The 16,935-nt window shown below is 44.4% G+C and overlaps 1 protein-coding gene across 2 annotated transcripts in view; it reads left to right on the plus strand.

Moving 5' to 3' along the window:
• Positions 1-14,567: 14,567 nt before the first annotated feature.
• Dnajc6 (DnaJ heat shock protein family (Hsp40) member C6) overlaps positions 14,568-16,935 on the plus strand; it is a 157,310-nt gene continuing 154,942 nt past the window's right edge. Inside the window, exon 1 of one of the 2 annotated variants that reach the window (XM_031377954.1) lies at positions 14,568-14,841. In XM_031377954.1, the coding sequence (XP_031233814.1) occupies positions 14,727-14,841 (115 nt within the window). In that variant the 5' untranslated portion in view covers positions 14,568-14,726. The remainder of the gene's footprint in view (positions 14,842-16,935) is intronic. The other variant, XM_031377958.1, reaches the window with a different exon arrangement.

The following is a 16,935-nucleotide window of genomic DNA, read 5'->3' on the forward strand; positions in this document are numbered from 1 at the left end:
TGAAAAGACACAAAGAGAAAAAAGCATAAATGTAGTAAGCTCTGCAAATAAATGTAAAATAAAACAGTACAGTAACGACACAGTGGACTTGAGACAGAGCGTGCATGGTGCTTTGATAATAGTGCCCCTCATCAATGCATATACTTGAATCCAGGCCTAGTCCTGCTCTCTGTTGGCCTCTGTCTTGCAGATCAGATGTGAGGTCTTGGCTACTGCTCCAGTGTCATGCTTGCCTGCCTGCCACTATGAGTCCCACCATGATGGTCATGGACTGACTCTCTGAAACTGTAAACAAGCTCCTCAATTGAATGCTCCCTTTAATAAGTTGCCTTGGTATGGTGTCCCTCACAGGAGTAGAATAGTAACTAACACAGCACTGTCCAGACTGGCTTGCAAACTAAAATCCAACATTATTAGGTATTGTGACAGTCTGAATAAAAATGGCTACCAGAGGCTCATAGGGAGTGGCACTATTTGAAAGGATTAGGAGGTATGGCCTTACTGAAGGAAGTGCATTACTGAGAGGTGAGCTTCATGGTTGCAAAAAGTCCAGTTCACACCCAGAGTTTCTTCCTGCTGCCTGCGTATCCAAACGAAGAACTCTCAGCTACTTCTCCAGCACCTATCTGTTTGTGCTCTGCCATGCTTCTTCGCCATGACAATAATGGACAAAGCCTCTGAAACTGTAAAGCCCCAATTAAAGGCTCTCTTTTACAAGAGTTGCTGTCGTCATAGTGTCTCTTCAGAGTAGCAGAATGCTAAGGACAGGCTATGCAGTAGTTGTCTTAGTCAGGGTTTCTATTCCTGCGCAAACATCATGACCAAGAAGCAAGTTGGGGAGGAAAGGGTTTATTCAGCTTACATTTCCACATGGCTGTTCATCACTAAAGGAAGTCAGGACTCAAACTCAAGCAGGTCAGGAAGCAGGAGCTGATGCAGAGGCCATGGAGAGATGTTTCTTACTGACTTGCTCCTCATGGCTTGCTCAACTTGCATTCTTATAGAACCCAATGGCATCAGCCACAATGGGCCCTCCCACCTTGATCACTAATTGAGAAAATGCCCCACAGCTGGATCTCATGGAGGCATTTCCTCACCTGAAGCTCCTTTCTCTGTGATAACTCCAGCTTGTGTCAAGTTGACACACAAAACCAGCCAGTACAGCACCCACAGCTAAAACAATTCTGAAACATAGGTGGAGTATCTGAGAGAAATGCAGAGAGTAGGAAACTAGGTTTGCCATTTCTGTATGGAAGTGGAATTGAGGCCCCCAAACGTTGGCCACTGCACAACTCCCACCATCCAGAGTGAGGATGCAAGGAAAATACGGGTCCAAAGGCACAAAAGGCTATCCAGTATCAAGTTTATAGGCTTGGCATTTCTTTTGCAACTATAAATACTTCTGCTTATTTAGGAATAGTACCATAAATATGCTCTATCTTGAAAGAAAATAAAAATTTTACAAGTCCATGAACTGGAAAATGAAGTCTTGATTTCTGAGTTATGGGTCAGGAAAAGACCAAGCTAGGATGAGACTTGAGCATGGGTACTATTTTAGATTAGAGCATCTTTGATTGTGGTCCTTTCTTCCTTTTTACTTGTTCTTTTTTTCTTCTCTTTAAAAGATTTGTTTGTTTGTCTTATGTGAGTACATTCTCACTCTCTTCAGACACACCAGAAGAGGGCATCAGTTCCCATTACAGATGGTTGTGAGCCACCATGTGGTTGGTGGGAATTGAACTCATGACCTCTGGAAGAGCAGGCAGTGGTCTTAACCACTGAGCCATTTCTCCAGCCACCTTCTTTTGTTTTTTGTTTTGTTTTTGAGATATGGTTTTTCTATATAGCCCTGGCTGTCCTGGAACTCTGTAATCCAGGCTAGACTTGAACTCAGAGAGTCGCCTGTCTCTGCCTCTCCAGTGTTGTATTGTGTTTCTTGATACAGGATAGAAACAAGACAACAAAAAACAAAACAAAACAAAGCAAAAAACCCAGATCCATGCATTTTATTTGTTTAGCTATAGAAACTATAATGTAAGTTTCTAAGAGATTCAGAGAGAGTTAACCTGAATGTGGTTATGCAGAGTTATAATCCCAGCTATTCCAGAATCAGATGCAGCAGGACAGAAAGTTCCAAGCCTGCCTGGGCTGCACAGTGAGGGAAAGGCCAGCCTGGTAACATAGCCTTGCCCTGTCTCAAAACAGAATTTTAAAAAGGGTAAAGATAGGGCTGTAGAGATGGCTCAGCAGGTAAGAGCACCGACTGCTCTTCCAGAGGTCCTGAGTTCAAATTTCAGCAACCACATGGTGGCTCACAACCACCTGTAATGAGATCTGATGCCCTCTTCTGGTGTGTCTGAAGACAGCTACAATTCACTCATATAAATAAAGTAAATAAATCTGTTTTTTTAAAAAAGGGTAAAGATATAGGTCAGGGGGAGAATACTTGCTTACCATGTTCACTAGGCCAATAGTCAGTACCCAGTATCATTAAAAAAAAAAGAAAGTTACTATTATTGTTTTTGACAATCTCACTATTAGCCATAGCTGACCTGAAAGCCTAGACCACTTAGAGAGATCATCCAGCCTCCGTCTCTAGATTAAATGCACCACTACCGCCTAAAATATTATTTCCCAAAATTAATGTTTAGGGGTTTTTTTCTCCCACAGAAATTTTAAAAGAACACACCTGGGGCTATTCACCTAGAGTCAATAATTAAACTTTCCTCCACATTTGTTTGCTTTAATTTTTTGACTAAATTGCTGTTTGTTTTTAAAAAAAAATTTTTTATTTACTGTGTGTGTGTTAAATTACTGCTTTTTTTTTTACAACATTTTATTTACTATGTGTGTATGTGTGTGTGTTCGTGCGTGCGTGCACACATTCACATGTCATAGTGCATATGTGGAGGTTAGAGGTCAACTTTCAGAAGTCAATTTTCTCCTATCATGGGTCCCAGGGATGCAGCAAGTGCCTTTACACCTAAGCAGTCTTGCTAACCATCGGTACAAACCTTTTGGAATGTTTAGATGCTATGAAACTCCAGCTAGACTCATAGCTTCCACGGAGCTGGAATCCTGGTATGATCTCTTTTTCATTAAAGTGGAGCTGAGACCCACGGAATCTTCTTGGTTGCTACATCTTGGTGTAATGGTGCAGTGGTGGTATAAGGTGCTGGGGTGCTTCCCACAGCTAGCAGTGTGGGAAGCCATGAGTGAGATCAGTGGGATGTACCGGAGAATGGATGTGCTTCTGGGAGTGGCCTGGGTCCATCTCTTATCCTCACTGAGAACTGGATCTCTCTTTCTCCACCCACACGGTGGCTAGTGCTACTCTACCCTTAGTGGTGATATATGGTGCATTGGTTTTCACCAATATGCTTCTTCTGGATAGTACCCAGAAAGCAATGAGGCTTGCAGAAATACTATTGATGTGTGCAGCTCAAAATGATCTTATCAACTCTATGTTGGCATTTCATGGCCATGTTAAGTTTATTTATGGAAGCTACAAGTTTGCTAGCAGCTAGAATTCACAGGAAAGGGTGCTCTGACTCAGCCATTGTCCTCTCTGCTATATTAGAGATCTTGCCTGTTTACTAGATAGTCACTAACTATGGAAATAATGACATGGTGCTATATTTAAAATGTTTGAATAATGTAATACCTAGGCTTGATTTTTCCATTTGGTCAATATAACCAGTCCAGTGCTTTTCTTTCAGTAAGCACATAGATTTACAGTAATTGTGTTTGGATTTATCTGAGGTATGTTTGAGACAGAGTTTATTTGTATATCTTTGGCCATCCTGGAACTCACTCTGTAGACTGGGCTGGCCTTAAATTCAAAGATCTACCTGCCTCTGCCTCCCAAGTACTGGGAGTAAAGGCTTGTGTCACCATGCTTAGCCTAAATAATATTGCAAAGATTAACTTAATTTACTTTTTAATGTGCATATGTCTATGTATTGGTTTGTACATATGGATGCAGGTGCCCTCAGAGGCCAAAAGAGGCCATTGAATCACCTGCAGCTAGAGTTACAGGCAGTTATGAGCTGCCTGATCTGAGCATGGGAACTGGACTTAGGTCCCCTGGAAAAGCAGCCAGTTTTCCATATATATGTCTGAATAATAATAATAGTGATAATAATAATATAATGATAATAATAACAGCAGCAACAATAATAGGTGTTAAGTCATTGTTCTATTTTATGTATATGGATATTTGCCTCCATGTATGTCTGTGTTCCATGCACATAGTTGGTGCCCTTGATGCCCAGAAGAGGCATCAGATCCCTAGGAAGTAGAATTATATAGATGGTTGTGAGCCACCATGTGGAAACAGGGATTTGAACCTGGGACACCTAGAAGAGCTGCCAGTGCTATTAGCCACTAAACCATCTTAACAGCCAGGTCTGAATAATCTTAATAGTATTTTAGTGAATATGAAAACTAAGGCTCAAATTATGAGGACCTAATCATTTTATCTAATTTTAAATTTATGAAGTAAAAATTAACAGTTTGCTTGCACAGTTTTAGGACTGTAGAGTGTGGTATCATGAGTAAGACAGGTTAAATAAAGGGATGGGAGAGAAGTGAACAGTGATCTGAATTTTCTTTGAATGATTGGCATCTGTGGGATCAGTGATGAGGCAGTGGGAGAAGGCTGGCTCTTCGAGGAGAATCAAGCAGTTGTCATACTATGTGCTGGACTCAAGAGAAGCTGGCACAGGAAACATGGGGTGGCTCTTCTGAGGTTCTTCCCAGCAATCTCTTTACCCAGCACATGTGCTCATTTCCATGCTATAGGATTTGGTTTTGTTTTGCTTTTTGTTGTTGTTGTTATTTTGTTGTTGTTGTTGTTGTTTTGCTTTTTTGTTTTCTCTCTAATGTTTTCCTACACTACCCAGAGTGTCCTGGAGCTTGCTGTCCTCCTACTATCCCCTTTTGCTAGCGGAGATCATGAAAGTGTGTCACTGTGCCTATGAAGTTTAATTTTGACTCTTCTAAAGTGAGAGAGCTTTAAAGCTATCTTTGAGACAAAATAGTCGAAGCATGAAAATTGGTTTCATTTTTAAAGTATACAATAATATGTTCCCAATGCTGAGGATTGTGTGTGTGTGTGTGTGTGTGTGTGTGTGTGTGTGTGTGTGTGTGAAAGAGAGAGAGAGAGAGAGAGAGAGAGAGAGAGAGAGAGAGAGCTTCCTTCCTTATAGTCCTCTAGTAGGGTGGTTTTGCTTTTCTTGTATAAATCACAATTTAACTATCTTATGGCATTTATAAGCTTTTTTAATCCAGAAGAGTTATTTTGAGTTTTTAACAAATGAAGGCAATATATTTGGTTGGAGTGAATACTATTTTTTTCTTGGTAAATTACTATTTGATAATTCAGGAATAATCATCAACCATTTCAAAGTACAGGTAATACCATTTGATGTGAATAACGAACATTCTAGCCAGAAAATTTTCCATCTCAAAGGGTTTTATGGTTTTGTTTTTCTTTAAATTTTGCTATTAATTTCTAGTTTTTGTTTGATTTGTTTTTGCACTGTGGTTGAAGAAGGAATTTTAGGTTTATTATTCCTACTTTCAGAAACTTTTTGGTTTTGGTACTGGGATTACAGCCTGTGTGTCACGCATGCTTAGCCAGTCCTGTACTGCTGAATTACGACCCTCCCCCAACCCTGCTTTATGAAATACTTGAGGTTCCGGTGCTCCCTATGAGTGCTCAGAATTAAGGGTATTCCCCATTGCTGCAATTTAGCAGGAACAACTGCAGAGATGTCAGCTGTTAGCTTCACTGACTGTTGCATGTGAGAAGAACAAGATTGTTAACCGGGAGCTCACTGAGACAATGGAAGGTGCGCCAGGCATTTAGATGGGCATCCCAACTCACCAGCACAGAAGAGAAACCTTTTCCATACTCAGAAACTAACCTGCAACACCTTTGCTTTTTCACCAGCTGTCGGCAACATATTATTTGGCTGTTCTTTTTCCCACCTGAGACTAAAAGGAGAGTTCAAGGAAGGATATTAATTTTGTTTCCATCTTTGAAATCGTGGAAATGGTGTTTAGTAAACAAGAATAGGACTGGCGTGCTGGCAGTGGATGGGGGTTTGGTGTTCTTCCTCTGCGCTCTGTGTACATTCCTTTCTGTTTCGTGTGGATATATTAATATTTATTGTGAACTTATATTTTCCTTTGATGTTGTCATTATAGGATAGTAATTTCCCATACCTTATCATTTTTCCTCCCTATTTTTAGTGGTTCCATGGTCATCTAATATGCTGGTGCATCAATTATTATATAATTAGATGTAAAAATAATGTTTAATAAACAAAAAGCTGTTTACCTGATCTTAAAAGGAATACAGATTAGCATATAAAGTTCATATAGTATACAGAAATACAACATGATGCCTTTAATTCTTTCACTCAGGTAAGCTTAATATTTTTGTGCCCTGTTTTCTAGGGTTTTTCTTATCACAGATATAATTCATTTTTCAGTCTCTAATCTGTGCTATTAGTAACAATAGAAACAACACTATGGAAAAATCCCCCTCTGTTACATACTGTCAAAGAATGTCTTGAGTGACTTTTTTAAAAAAAGTGTTTACTTATTTTACTATTTTATGTGCATGAGTTCTGCCTTCATGCATGTATGCAAACCACAAGTGTGCTTGGTGCCTGTGGAGGTCAAAGAGGACATCAGATGGGATTAAAGAGGACATTGGGATGGGAGTAAAAGATAGTAGTGAGGTTCCATGTGGGTGATGGGAATTTAACCTATGTCCTCAGGAAGAGCAACACGTGTTCTTTTTATAATTAATTAGTTAGTTAATTTTACAGTCTGGTTGCAGTTTCCCCCTCCCAGTCTTCCACCCGGCTGCCCCTCCCCATCCCCAACCACGCCTCCATTTCTTTTCAGAAAAGGGGAGGCCTCCTATGGATCAACTAGCCCTGGCTGTTAAGTTGCAGTAAGACTGTCCTCTCCTATTGAGGCTAGATGAGGCAGCCCAGCAGGAGAGAAGGATGCCAAAGGCAGGCAACAGAATCAGAGACAGCCCCTGCTCCTGCTGTTACGAATGCCACATAAAGGTCAAGCTATACAACTGTAACATCTGTGCAAAGGGCCTAGGTCCATCCCATGCAGGCTCCCTGGTTGGTGGTTCAGCATCTGTGAGCCCCTATGAGCCCTGATTAGTTGCTTCTGTGGGTTTTCTTATGGTGTCCTGCAAGGAGTGCTCTTAACCCCTGAAACAACCCTCCAGCCCTAAGAGGACTTTTTTTGTTGTTTTAAATTTACATTATAAAAATTTCCAAACTTCTATGGGGTAGAGGTAGAGGGAATGGCCTAATATATTCTCTATACCAATCATCTGCCTACAGCTCTTATTAGCTCAGCCAATTTTGTGTCATCTATGTCCCTATGGTTGGAAGATCCACCCACTTCTGCCTCCTGAGAGCTGGGTTTAAAGGTGGGTGCCACAATTACCCAGCCCAATGTTCAGTGGTTTATACAAGTACATCATATAAGTAAGTTGTAGGCCCTCTATGCCTTTGATGCCAAGCCTGGTGATCTTTCCCTAGTCTTAGCTGAATATAGTGGTTTCTCAGAAATGGTCTCTAGGTTTCTGAAAGTTTGTTTATTTATTTATTTATTTATTTATTTTTATTAGATATTTTCTTTGTTTACATGTAAATTTCTCCTTTCCCAGTTTCCCCTCCAAAAAGCAAAGAAACAAGCAAAAACAACAAAAACAAACCCCTGTTTCCTCCCCCCTCCCCATGCCTGCCACCTCACTCTCTCCCACTTATTGGCCCTGGCATTCCCCTACACTGGGGCACAGAACCTTCACAGGGCCGAGGTCCTCTCCTCCTATTGATGATCGAATTTGCAATCCTCTACTATACACATGCTGCCTGATCAATCAGACTCTCTATGTGCAGTCCTTGGTTGGTGGTTGAGACCCTGGGAGCTCTGAGGGTACTAGTTAGTTCATATTGTTGTTCATCCTAAGGGGCTGCAAACCCCTCAGCTCCATTGGTCCTTTCTCTAACTCCTTCACTGGGGACCCTATACTCAGTTTGGTTTCTGAAAGTTTTAAGTTGATACAATGTTCAGTCCTGGAGGAATGGTTCTCTTGCACACCTTTCCCTGTTTAGTGGGCATTTTCACTTAAAGTAGGGTATTGAATACTCAGCATACTGCATCTAACCAGTGGTAAGAATGTGGGTGAGATGATTGACTGGTTGGACTTGTGGTGCTAGGAAGCCTTTAGAGACAACCTTGCAGGTGTATATATTCCTCTCACCAAGAAGCAGAGCATGTGGCTCCTCTCTAGAACAGAATACATAGGAAACAGTTTGGGCCAAGTCTTGAAGAAAGGCCAGGATCTCTGTTGGGTGATGGTACTTTACTGTGCAGGACTGGGTGCGTGATTGAATCACCCAAGCAAGGTCTCCTCTTCACATGCCTGCTACCACTAGTTAAGTCCTCCTGAGTGGGGAGCTTCACACAGGTGTCACCCTCTGTCTTACTTAGTTACTTTCTACTGCTGTGAAGATGCACTGTGACCAAGACATCTTTAAAAAAAAAAAAAAAACATTTAACCAAGATTCATGGCTCTAGAAGGTTAGAGTCCATGACCGTCATGGAAAGGAACATGACAGCAGGCAAGCAGGCAGGCAGGCAGGCAGGCATGACTCTGGAGCACTAGCTGAGAGCTCACATGTTGAAGCAACCATGAAGCAGGGAGGCAGGGCAGGAGCTAACTGGGAATGGTGTGAGTATTTCGAAACCTCAGAAACCACCCCAATGACACGTCTCTTTCCAACAAAGTCACACTTCCTAATCCTTCCCATCAACTGTGGTAGGTGTGTGTGTGTGTGTGTGTGTGTATGTGGGGGTGACCAAGTATTCATATATATGAGCTGATGGGGCCATTCTCATTCAAACCACCACATCCTCTTATCTTGTGATCTTGGAGAACTTCATCTTGAAAAGCAGATTTAGGTGGTGGTAGATTTAGCTTGTCCCCTATGGTGGTAGTAGTGGTCATCGTGGTCATTGGTCTAGAAGATGTGGAGTGACACTGTTGATCCCAGTGACTTCCGAGGCACTGGTGCTGCCTTAGGCTATAGTTCATTTCATAGAATCTTCTGGAAGGGGGTGGGTTTAGACATGGGGATGTTTAGACATAATAGAAGAGGGGAAGGTTTACAGCATGGAGCTTGAAGGATGTGACCTTTGCCCCAGATGCAGGCCTTTCCCCATAGCTCTGTCTTTAAACACACACACACACACACACACACACACACACACACACACACACGCATACGCACGAGCACACACAATTTATTTTATTCATTGGAGACAAAAGACAGCATAAAGCTTGCCACTGCTTCTCTAAGGTGCATGGCATTCTAGCAGGCTACCATTATCAGTCTGAGTGCATTTGATCCAGTACATCGAATGCAGTAAAGTTACTGCAAGAACTTCTCACCACTTACTTTACAGATGAGGGAACAGATTGAGCAGTTAGGCAAGTGAAAGGCAGCCTGGTTTTTGGTTGAGCTAGGTTGGAAACCTCTGTGACCCTGCAGGGGATAACCCTGGAAGGGATGGTAGGTGTTTTGCCATGCTCCTGGACACCAGGCTCCTGACAGGAGGCTGCAGCCCTCCATAATTTTGTGGCCTTCAGTCATGTAAGGGCAACGCCCCAAGCCCCTCCACAGATAGAGGACCGTGTGACCACGTAGCCTCAAGACAGATCTCCATTTTAATGAGGTACCTAAAGACCTGGAGGCTTAGCCAATAAATTCCCCTTCCCAGACATTCCTCCCTGCAAAAGGTATTTAACCTCAGACCTGCCCTGAGAAACTGGGGTATGGTTTTACTCATCGCCACTCTCCGCCATGACAATAAATGCCTTAAAACCATGGATGGTCTCTTTTTATCGGGATCGTAGAGCAGCGCAGCATGTGTCTTTGCCTAAAGAGCCGGCCATGCCATTTAATCTCCTGCAGGAAACCTCTCAGGGCTCCCAGCCATGGCCTCCATCAAGCCAAGCTGCCGCCGAGCACACCAAGGACTCTCCTCCCCGCAGGACCCAGCCGGAGCTCTCTCCTCTTTTCCCCTTCAGCCCCTGGTAGACCCAGCCCACAGGCCCCCACTCTTGTTCTCAGCCCTTGGTGGTGCCCAAGAGCATGAGAACCAAACAGCTCCGGCCTCCGTGCTGGCCGGGAGACCCCAAGCCGACTCCTGGGAACCTCAGACAGCGCTTCCCCCAGTGGCCAAGCCCTGTGGAGGAGTGGACGCGGGACACCCCATAACCCAACAGGCAAAGATGACTAGGATTGTGCTGTTCTAGAGGCAAAGCAGGATTCTCACAGCTCTGCTTGTTCTGGAGGGAGATAACCCTTCCCGCCCCCCCCCCGCCCCCCCACCATGAACACGTGCACTCACACACACATGAACCCTTCAAAGGTACATCGTTACACACCTACATACATAGATATATATACATGCATGCACATACACATTCCTTAAAGCTCGTTGACTTTAAGAACTGACATTTTAGCATTTCTTACTTCTGATGCACAACAACACCAATGGAACTGAGGTGCTTTTGTTTCTTAGCTTATCTTTCCCCTACCCTGTCAGCTACGTGTACAATTAAGTGGGTTTATTTGGCTTCGCATATTTCATATTTGGATTCTTCAGCTACATTTATTTGTTAACTTGTGGCATGTGTGATATGTATGTGGTGTGATGTGTATCATATGTGTATGTGTGTATGCACAGTGTGTGGTGTATGGGTGGGGAGGTGCAAGCCAGAGACCATGAAAGAGTCAGGTCTCTCTATTATGTGAGTTCTGACAGAACTCAGTGTAGTGAGAATTTTGGAACTTTGCTTTCTTTTAAAAACACAGAAATATTATAAGGATATGTTTTTTGCTTTAATCCCAGGTATGGGATCTGGGATGGCTTCAGATTGTCCACAGCAGCTGACTATGCTCTGGTGAGGGCATGATTTTTGCCAACTGCAGATAGTTCATTTGTGTAACCTTTGGAATTCTGGGGACTTTTCAGAGGGTATATAAATGCTCCACCCAGAGGGGGTGGTTGGAGGCAAGTTGTTGGAGTTGTTGTTGGTTATGATTTGTTAAGTGGGCAAAGAAGAAACAACGACAAAAAGAAATTAGATATCCTGACTTTGAAGGTCAAACTTGTCCCAAAGAACTCAACACCCCTAATCAGTAGGAAGTAGTGTCTAATTTATGGCATCCCTTTCTTTACTCATCTCCTTTATTCAGGGATCTCTTTCCTTTCCCCTCTATCCTTTTTTCTCTCTTATAATATAGTGTCAGGGGGTTGAGAAGGTGGAAGAAAAGGGGTGAAGAAGGGTGGGAGGAAAAAAAAACCTACAAAGTAGCAAGAGACTGGCTATAACTCAGGCCATCATGCTTTGCGGCAAAGGTGCCTTTCCCTGATAAACCATCTCACCAGCCTATATTTCCCTCTCTCTCTCTCTCTCTCTCTCTCTCTCTCTCTCTCTCTCTCTCTCTCTCTCTCTCTCAAGTTTGCCTTATTGTATTTTCAGTGCCCAGTTTTGAGCTATGAAAAGAGATTCTTGTCCTAAGCCTCTGAATGTGCCTCAGGGCATTTGAATTGTTTTCCGGCTCAGGCTGAGTCCTCTTCTCATGGGCTTCCAGGGTTTGCTGAAGACTATTGCACCCCCCTTACCCCCACCCCATCTCTCTGTGGCTCACTGTAAGTGTAGGAACCAGAAGCCTCTGACCTTGTTCCAGCTCTGACCAGGAAGAGTGTCATGAAGTCACATGATGTTTGGAAGAAAAGGGGGAGAAAAGTCCCTCTGATCTTTTCCAAACCAATAAACCCTTGTCTGCTGTCTGCCTCTGTCTGAGGCAGGCCTCACTGTGAAGTCTAGGCAGAGCTTGAATTAATTGGAACCCTTCCCTCTCTCCCAGCCAAGAGTGAAGCTAGAGATACACACACCTGGTTTAACCCATAAAATCTTAAATGGTGAGCAATAGGATCCTTTCAGGTGGAGACCAGATCCTGTGGAGATGCTGGCAATGGAAGCCAAGGGGAGTCTTGCCAGGCCCATTGGGACTGGGATGGTATTTCAGTATTGGTTGGTAAGATTCAGCACATGTAGGGTAGTATGGTGGGTTACCCAGGAAGGGACTGTCTAGGTCATCTGGTTACACTCCTTTCTTTAATGACAATGGCTGTAGTGGTGACAGTTTTAAAGGTGTGATTTAGGAGAAGGGAAGGAGCATACACATATTTCACAAATAATTTAGATAGCAAAAATTAGATACCAAGTATTCTAACCCCAGAACTCTTTCCCCTGAGTTAAGAAGTCATAGGAACAGGCAAAACCTTGTCTGGAAATTAGTAGATTGCATGTGACCACTATCCCTGAATAGCTCTATTAAATAGATGATTTGTTCAAAGGGTCAGCATCTTCAGTTTGGAGGCCATGGAATCTGAAAGTTGGTATGAAACAAATCTCGGTTTAATGGCGAGGGAGGAAGACAGGGAGAGGAAGAGGGAGAGGGAGAGGAAGGAGAGGGAGAAAGAGATCCATTTGCTTCCCAGTCTCTCCCACTTACCTTTCATTTTGTATCTATACCCTCATATTCTGCACTGTTAATTAATCAAATAGAGTTCCCCTGTATTTTTATACTGGGTTAATCATCTAGACCACTAAAGGCCTCTTTGAAATCAGGGAGGTTAGGTACTTACCCCTGTGACTTCTCAGAGGGCTGCTGCCTTCCTCAAGGGATGGAGGGTGATGAATAAGCAAAATGTAACCATGGAAACATGAGCCTAATGGCTCGACCTGATTTGATATACTGGATAATTCAGATGTGTACTCTTTAGTCCCTGCACTGAGGAGACAGAAAAAAGTAAGAGGATCTCTGTGAGCTCAAGGCCAGCGTGGTCTACATAGCCATAGGATAACTGACAACATAGAGAGAACCTATCTCCAAAAAACAACCTTTTTTTTTTTTTTTTAATATTGGTTTGTGTGTGCCATAGCGTACACATGGAAGTCATAGGACAACTTTTGGAAACTGTTTCTCTCTCTGACTTGTTGAGACAGGGTTTTTCTTGTCTCTGCCTCTCTTTGTACTGAAGGCTAGCTGGGCGGTGAACTTCAAGCCGATCTCTTTGGTTTTGTCTTTCATCACACAGTAGGAGTGTTGGATTACAGATTGGAGCCAAGGCAGCACCAAGCTTTTTGTTGGTTCTGGGGATCAGATTTAGATTGCCAAATTTGTGAGGCAAGTGCTGTCACCTGCTCAGTCCAGATATACATTTTTTTTATAAAAAAATTGCATTTATTTGTTCTTCTCTTCTTAGTATTGCCCTCACTGTTTTGAGACAAGGTCTTCCTAGGCAGCCCAGGCTGGTCTTGCACTTGTCATCCTCCTGCCTCAGCTTCTCCAGCACTAGGATTGTAGGTGAGTACTACCAAGCCAAGCACATTGAGCTCCTCCTGAAGTCAGTTGGGGGTATTTCGGAGGGTATAATTTCTGGTCTCCTTATTCAGTTTATTGATCTATGTGCCTTGTCCCTTGGCAGACACCGCACTGTTTTATCTACTACAATGCTGAGAACACACTGGGACCTTACACATTTACAGGGAGCACACGCCCACTCTGAACACTGCACTGTTTTTTGACCCCTGGGCTTTCCTATCCTGTGGAGTGATTTTTCCCACCTTAGTTTTTACATTTACTGTGTCATAGTCTTTTATTCTGAAATACTTCAATGTACATTTTCTAAAAGATAAGAACTTTTAAAGGTAACTGTCAACAAGCTTATAACTGATAGATGATGACCTAGTTTATCATCTGTATTTAATGAGTTAACCCATTCGTATCCTTTAGAGGCCTAAAAACAACAAAACCACGAAATGCCTCCACCCTAGGGTGCAAGAGGCAGGATGGTGTTCAGTAGCTGTGACTCTTCCACCTCCTCTGATCTTGAACACAGCTTTTTATGACACCCGAACCCCTGGAGAACACAGCACCCCCTCTTAGGAGTGTTGCTCTTATTTTCAGAAACACCAAATAAACCCAAAATAAGGCTGTGCTTTTGTTGTTGTCTAGGGTACAAGACAGGCAAGCCTGGGTTCCTGCGCATACCACGGTCGAGACCTGTAGCTTTCATCTGCCGCCACTGGTGACTTTAATTTTGATCACCTGGTGAAGCCTTTATCTGATATTTATGACCTGCAAAAATGACAGTTTTATAATTTGGCGTGCATACAAAGAGACGCATGTTTAATTTCTAACATGTTGATCCAGTGAGACAGAATTAGCGCTTGAGGAGGCCTTGGAAACCGTCCTTGCAGCGAGCTAAGATCTCTGGGCAGACGATTTAGCCCCGGGAGCTTCGAACCTAAGCTCTGTGGTGTGAGATAGGATCCAGAGTTCCCTAGGGACGCCGGGTACTGCGGACCGCGCACGGATTTCTCTGCAGCAATGGGCGCGTGTCCGTGACCGCGCACACCTGTTCATGCTCGGGGTCCCGCGGGTCCCGCTGCCACGCGCGGGCTGTATCGCCCCGCCGCAAGCTCCTCCCCCGGTGGCCGCGTCCACCCGCCGGCTGCCGGGCACAGGCAGACGCAGGGCGACGGTGTTGGCGGCGACCTTGGGCCCTGGCGGCGGCGGGAAGGGGCGGGCGCACCAATGGGCGCGACCGAGGCCGGAGGCACTAAGAGCTGGAGGCTGCTGTCGGTGCTGCGGCGGTGGTGCGCGGGCCGGAGGCTGCGGAGGCTGCGATCGGCTCTCCGGGGCGGAGCGGGTGAGTGTGCGCGGTGGGCACTGGAACAGGCACTGGAGGTTTGGGAGGAGCAGTGGTACCAGGACACCCCGCAGAAGCCAAGTGCGAGGTCCCCAGACTCTGGCAGGGCAGGGGCGGGTCCCGGCGCTCTCTCCTTCCCCGCGTCCCGTCTGCCGACTTGGTTTTGTCTGGGGGAAAATCCTGGGAGACACGCGACCGAATCTCACGTAGGTTGGCTCCCCTCCTCGACCCCACACCTGGCCCAGATCCTGCAGTGCGGTACCTTTGGGGCGTTGATACGATCCCCCAGGCTCCCTTCCACTTCTCCCCATCTGCACCCAGCCCCCAATCCCCTTTCCAACCTGTAGGCGCTCGGAGCTTCCAGGTTACTCCGAAGCGCCGCTGCTAGGAACTGCTTTCCAGGTACAAGGCATCTTGTCCTTACCGGGGCCTCTACTTAGCTTCTCATCATGGTCTGGACTCATTTCATTCATTTTTATCAAGCTCCTCCCTCTGCCAGGACCCGAAGGGAACAAGATTTGGCACGTGAGACCATTCCTAGCGAGTGAGGCCGAGGTTACCCTCCCAGTGCCATCCATCCCCGGGGAAATGGGCTAGTGGTAGAAGAAGACTCAGGTGTGCCGAAAAGGCCTAGGGCACAGCCACAGGGGAGCCGCAGACCGGTTGAGTTACTCTGTAAGCTGGGAACACGGTCTGCTCGCCAGGAGAACAGCCGCGTGGCTTCCAGGAGCTCAGCAAGGGGAAAGAGAGTTGTTGGGCAAGGACTGAGGCCTGTGAGAGGAGGAGTCGACATTTTATCTCCGTGAGAAGGAAGGCTTCTGAGTAAGGGAACGACATGATCTATTGGCTCATGGTTTCTTAGCCGGCAGTGGCCATGCCCTCATTTCGCAGCCTGGCGGACTGCCACCTGAACGCTGTCTCTCCGGAAGTCTTTCCTGCCACCTGTAACCTCTTCTTTAGGAATTCATCCCGTGCAGGGCATTTGTGTCTGTCTGGTATTACAGATCACACCTACCCCAGTCCTTTTTGCCTTTTCTACCAGGTGAAGGTCGAGGTTGGGGCGTGGTGTGTGTGTGTGTGTGTGTGTGTGTGTGTGTGTGTGTGTCTGTCTGTCTGTCTGTCTCCTTTTTTGTCTGTTTCTGTCACCTAAAGATCCTGTTTCTGTGAGGCTGACAGGCCTTGATTTCTAAAATGGCCGACAGATCCAGACCTGAAGCAGATTCCAACAGAACCCCATGGTGACATAGTCATCCCTACCTCGTTGCTTAAAGATAACTATTAAATATTAAATGAATAATAGAAAGAGTTAATAACTATAAAGTGCTGACACAAAGTAGGGAGTATAAAATTTGACAAAGATCAATAATCTTGGAAATCTTTATTTAATGCTGTAGACATGAGTTTTGTGGGTGGTAAAGAGACCCTTTAGTCTGTCATTACCACCTTGCTGGCTCCTAAAGTTTGCGTTTCTACTTTAATTAACGTGCACATAAAACTTCCTCCTTCTATTGACCAAGGTCTGCTGCAGATCTACTGCTGACACCCGGCAGGGCTAGGAATGGTCAGCTCTTTTCTCAAGGTTGCCGAGTCTGGGGATAGCAACAGGTACTCTTTCAGAGACAATTCCATCTGGATCTGCGTAGGAAGGAATGGATAGTTTTATAGTGTTAAAACCAGTTTTATAATTTTAAAACTAGCTCTAACCCTACCTTTAATCCCAGCACTTGGGAGGTGGAGGCAGGGGGATCTTTGAGAGCAACCTGGTCTACATAGTGAATTCTAGGACAGCAAGGGTTATATAGTGAGACCCTGCCTCAAGAAAAACAGAACAAAACAAACAAACAAATAAAGTCCTGTACTGAGTGCACAGCATCCTCTGCTTCTGTTTCCGGTTCCCATCTTATGGTTCATCCACGGCTTTTCAGGCTATACATTACTCCTGTACATTTCTACCATTCATTTTTCTTCTCATTCCCTAAACATCTTGGGAATAAGACTATTATGATATGACTATTAATTATACATGATAAATGAATTCAAATAAGATACTGCTCAAATTTTTACTTATTTTTTTTTTTTTTGAGACATGGTTTC

The sequence above is a fragment of the Mastomys coucha genome, unplaced genomic scaffold, assembly GCF_008632895.1.
Source record: "Mastomys coucha isolate ucsf_1 unplaced genomic scaffold, UCSF_Mcou_1 pScaffold18, whole genome shotgun sequence".
Lineage (NCBI taxonomy): Eukaryota > Metazoa > Chordata > Mammalia > Rodentia > Muridae > Mastomys > Mastomys coucha.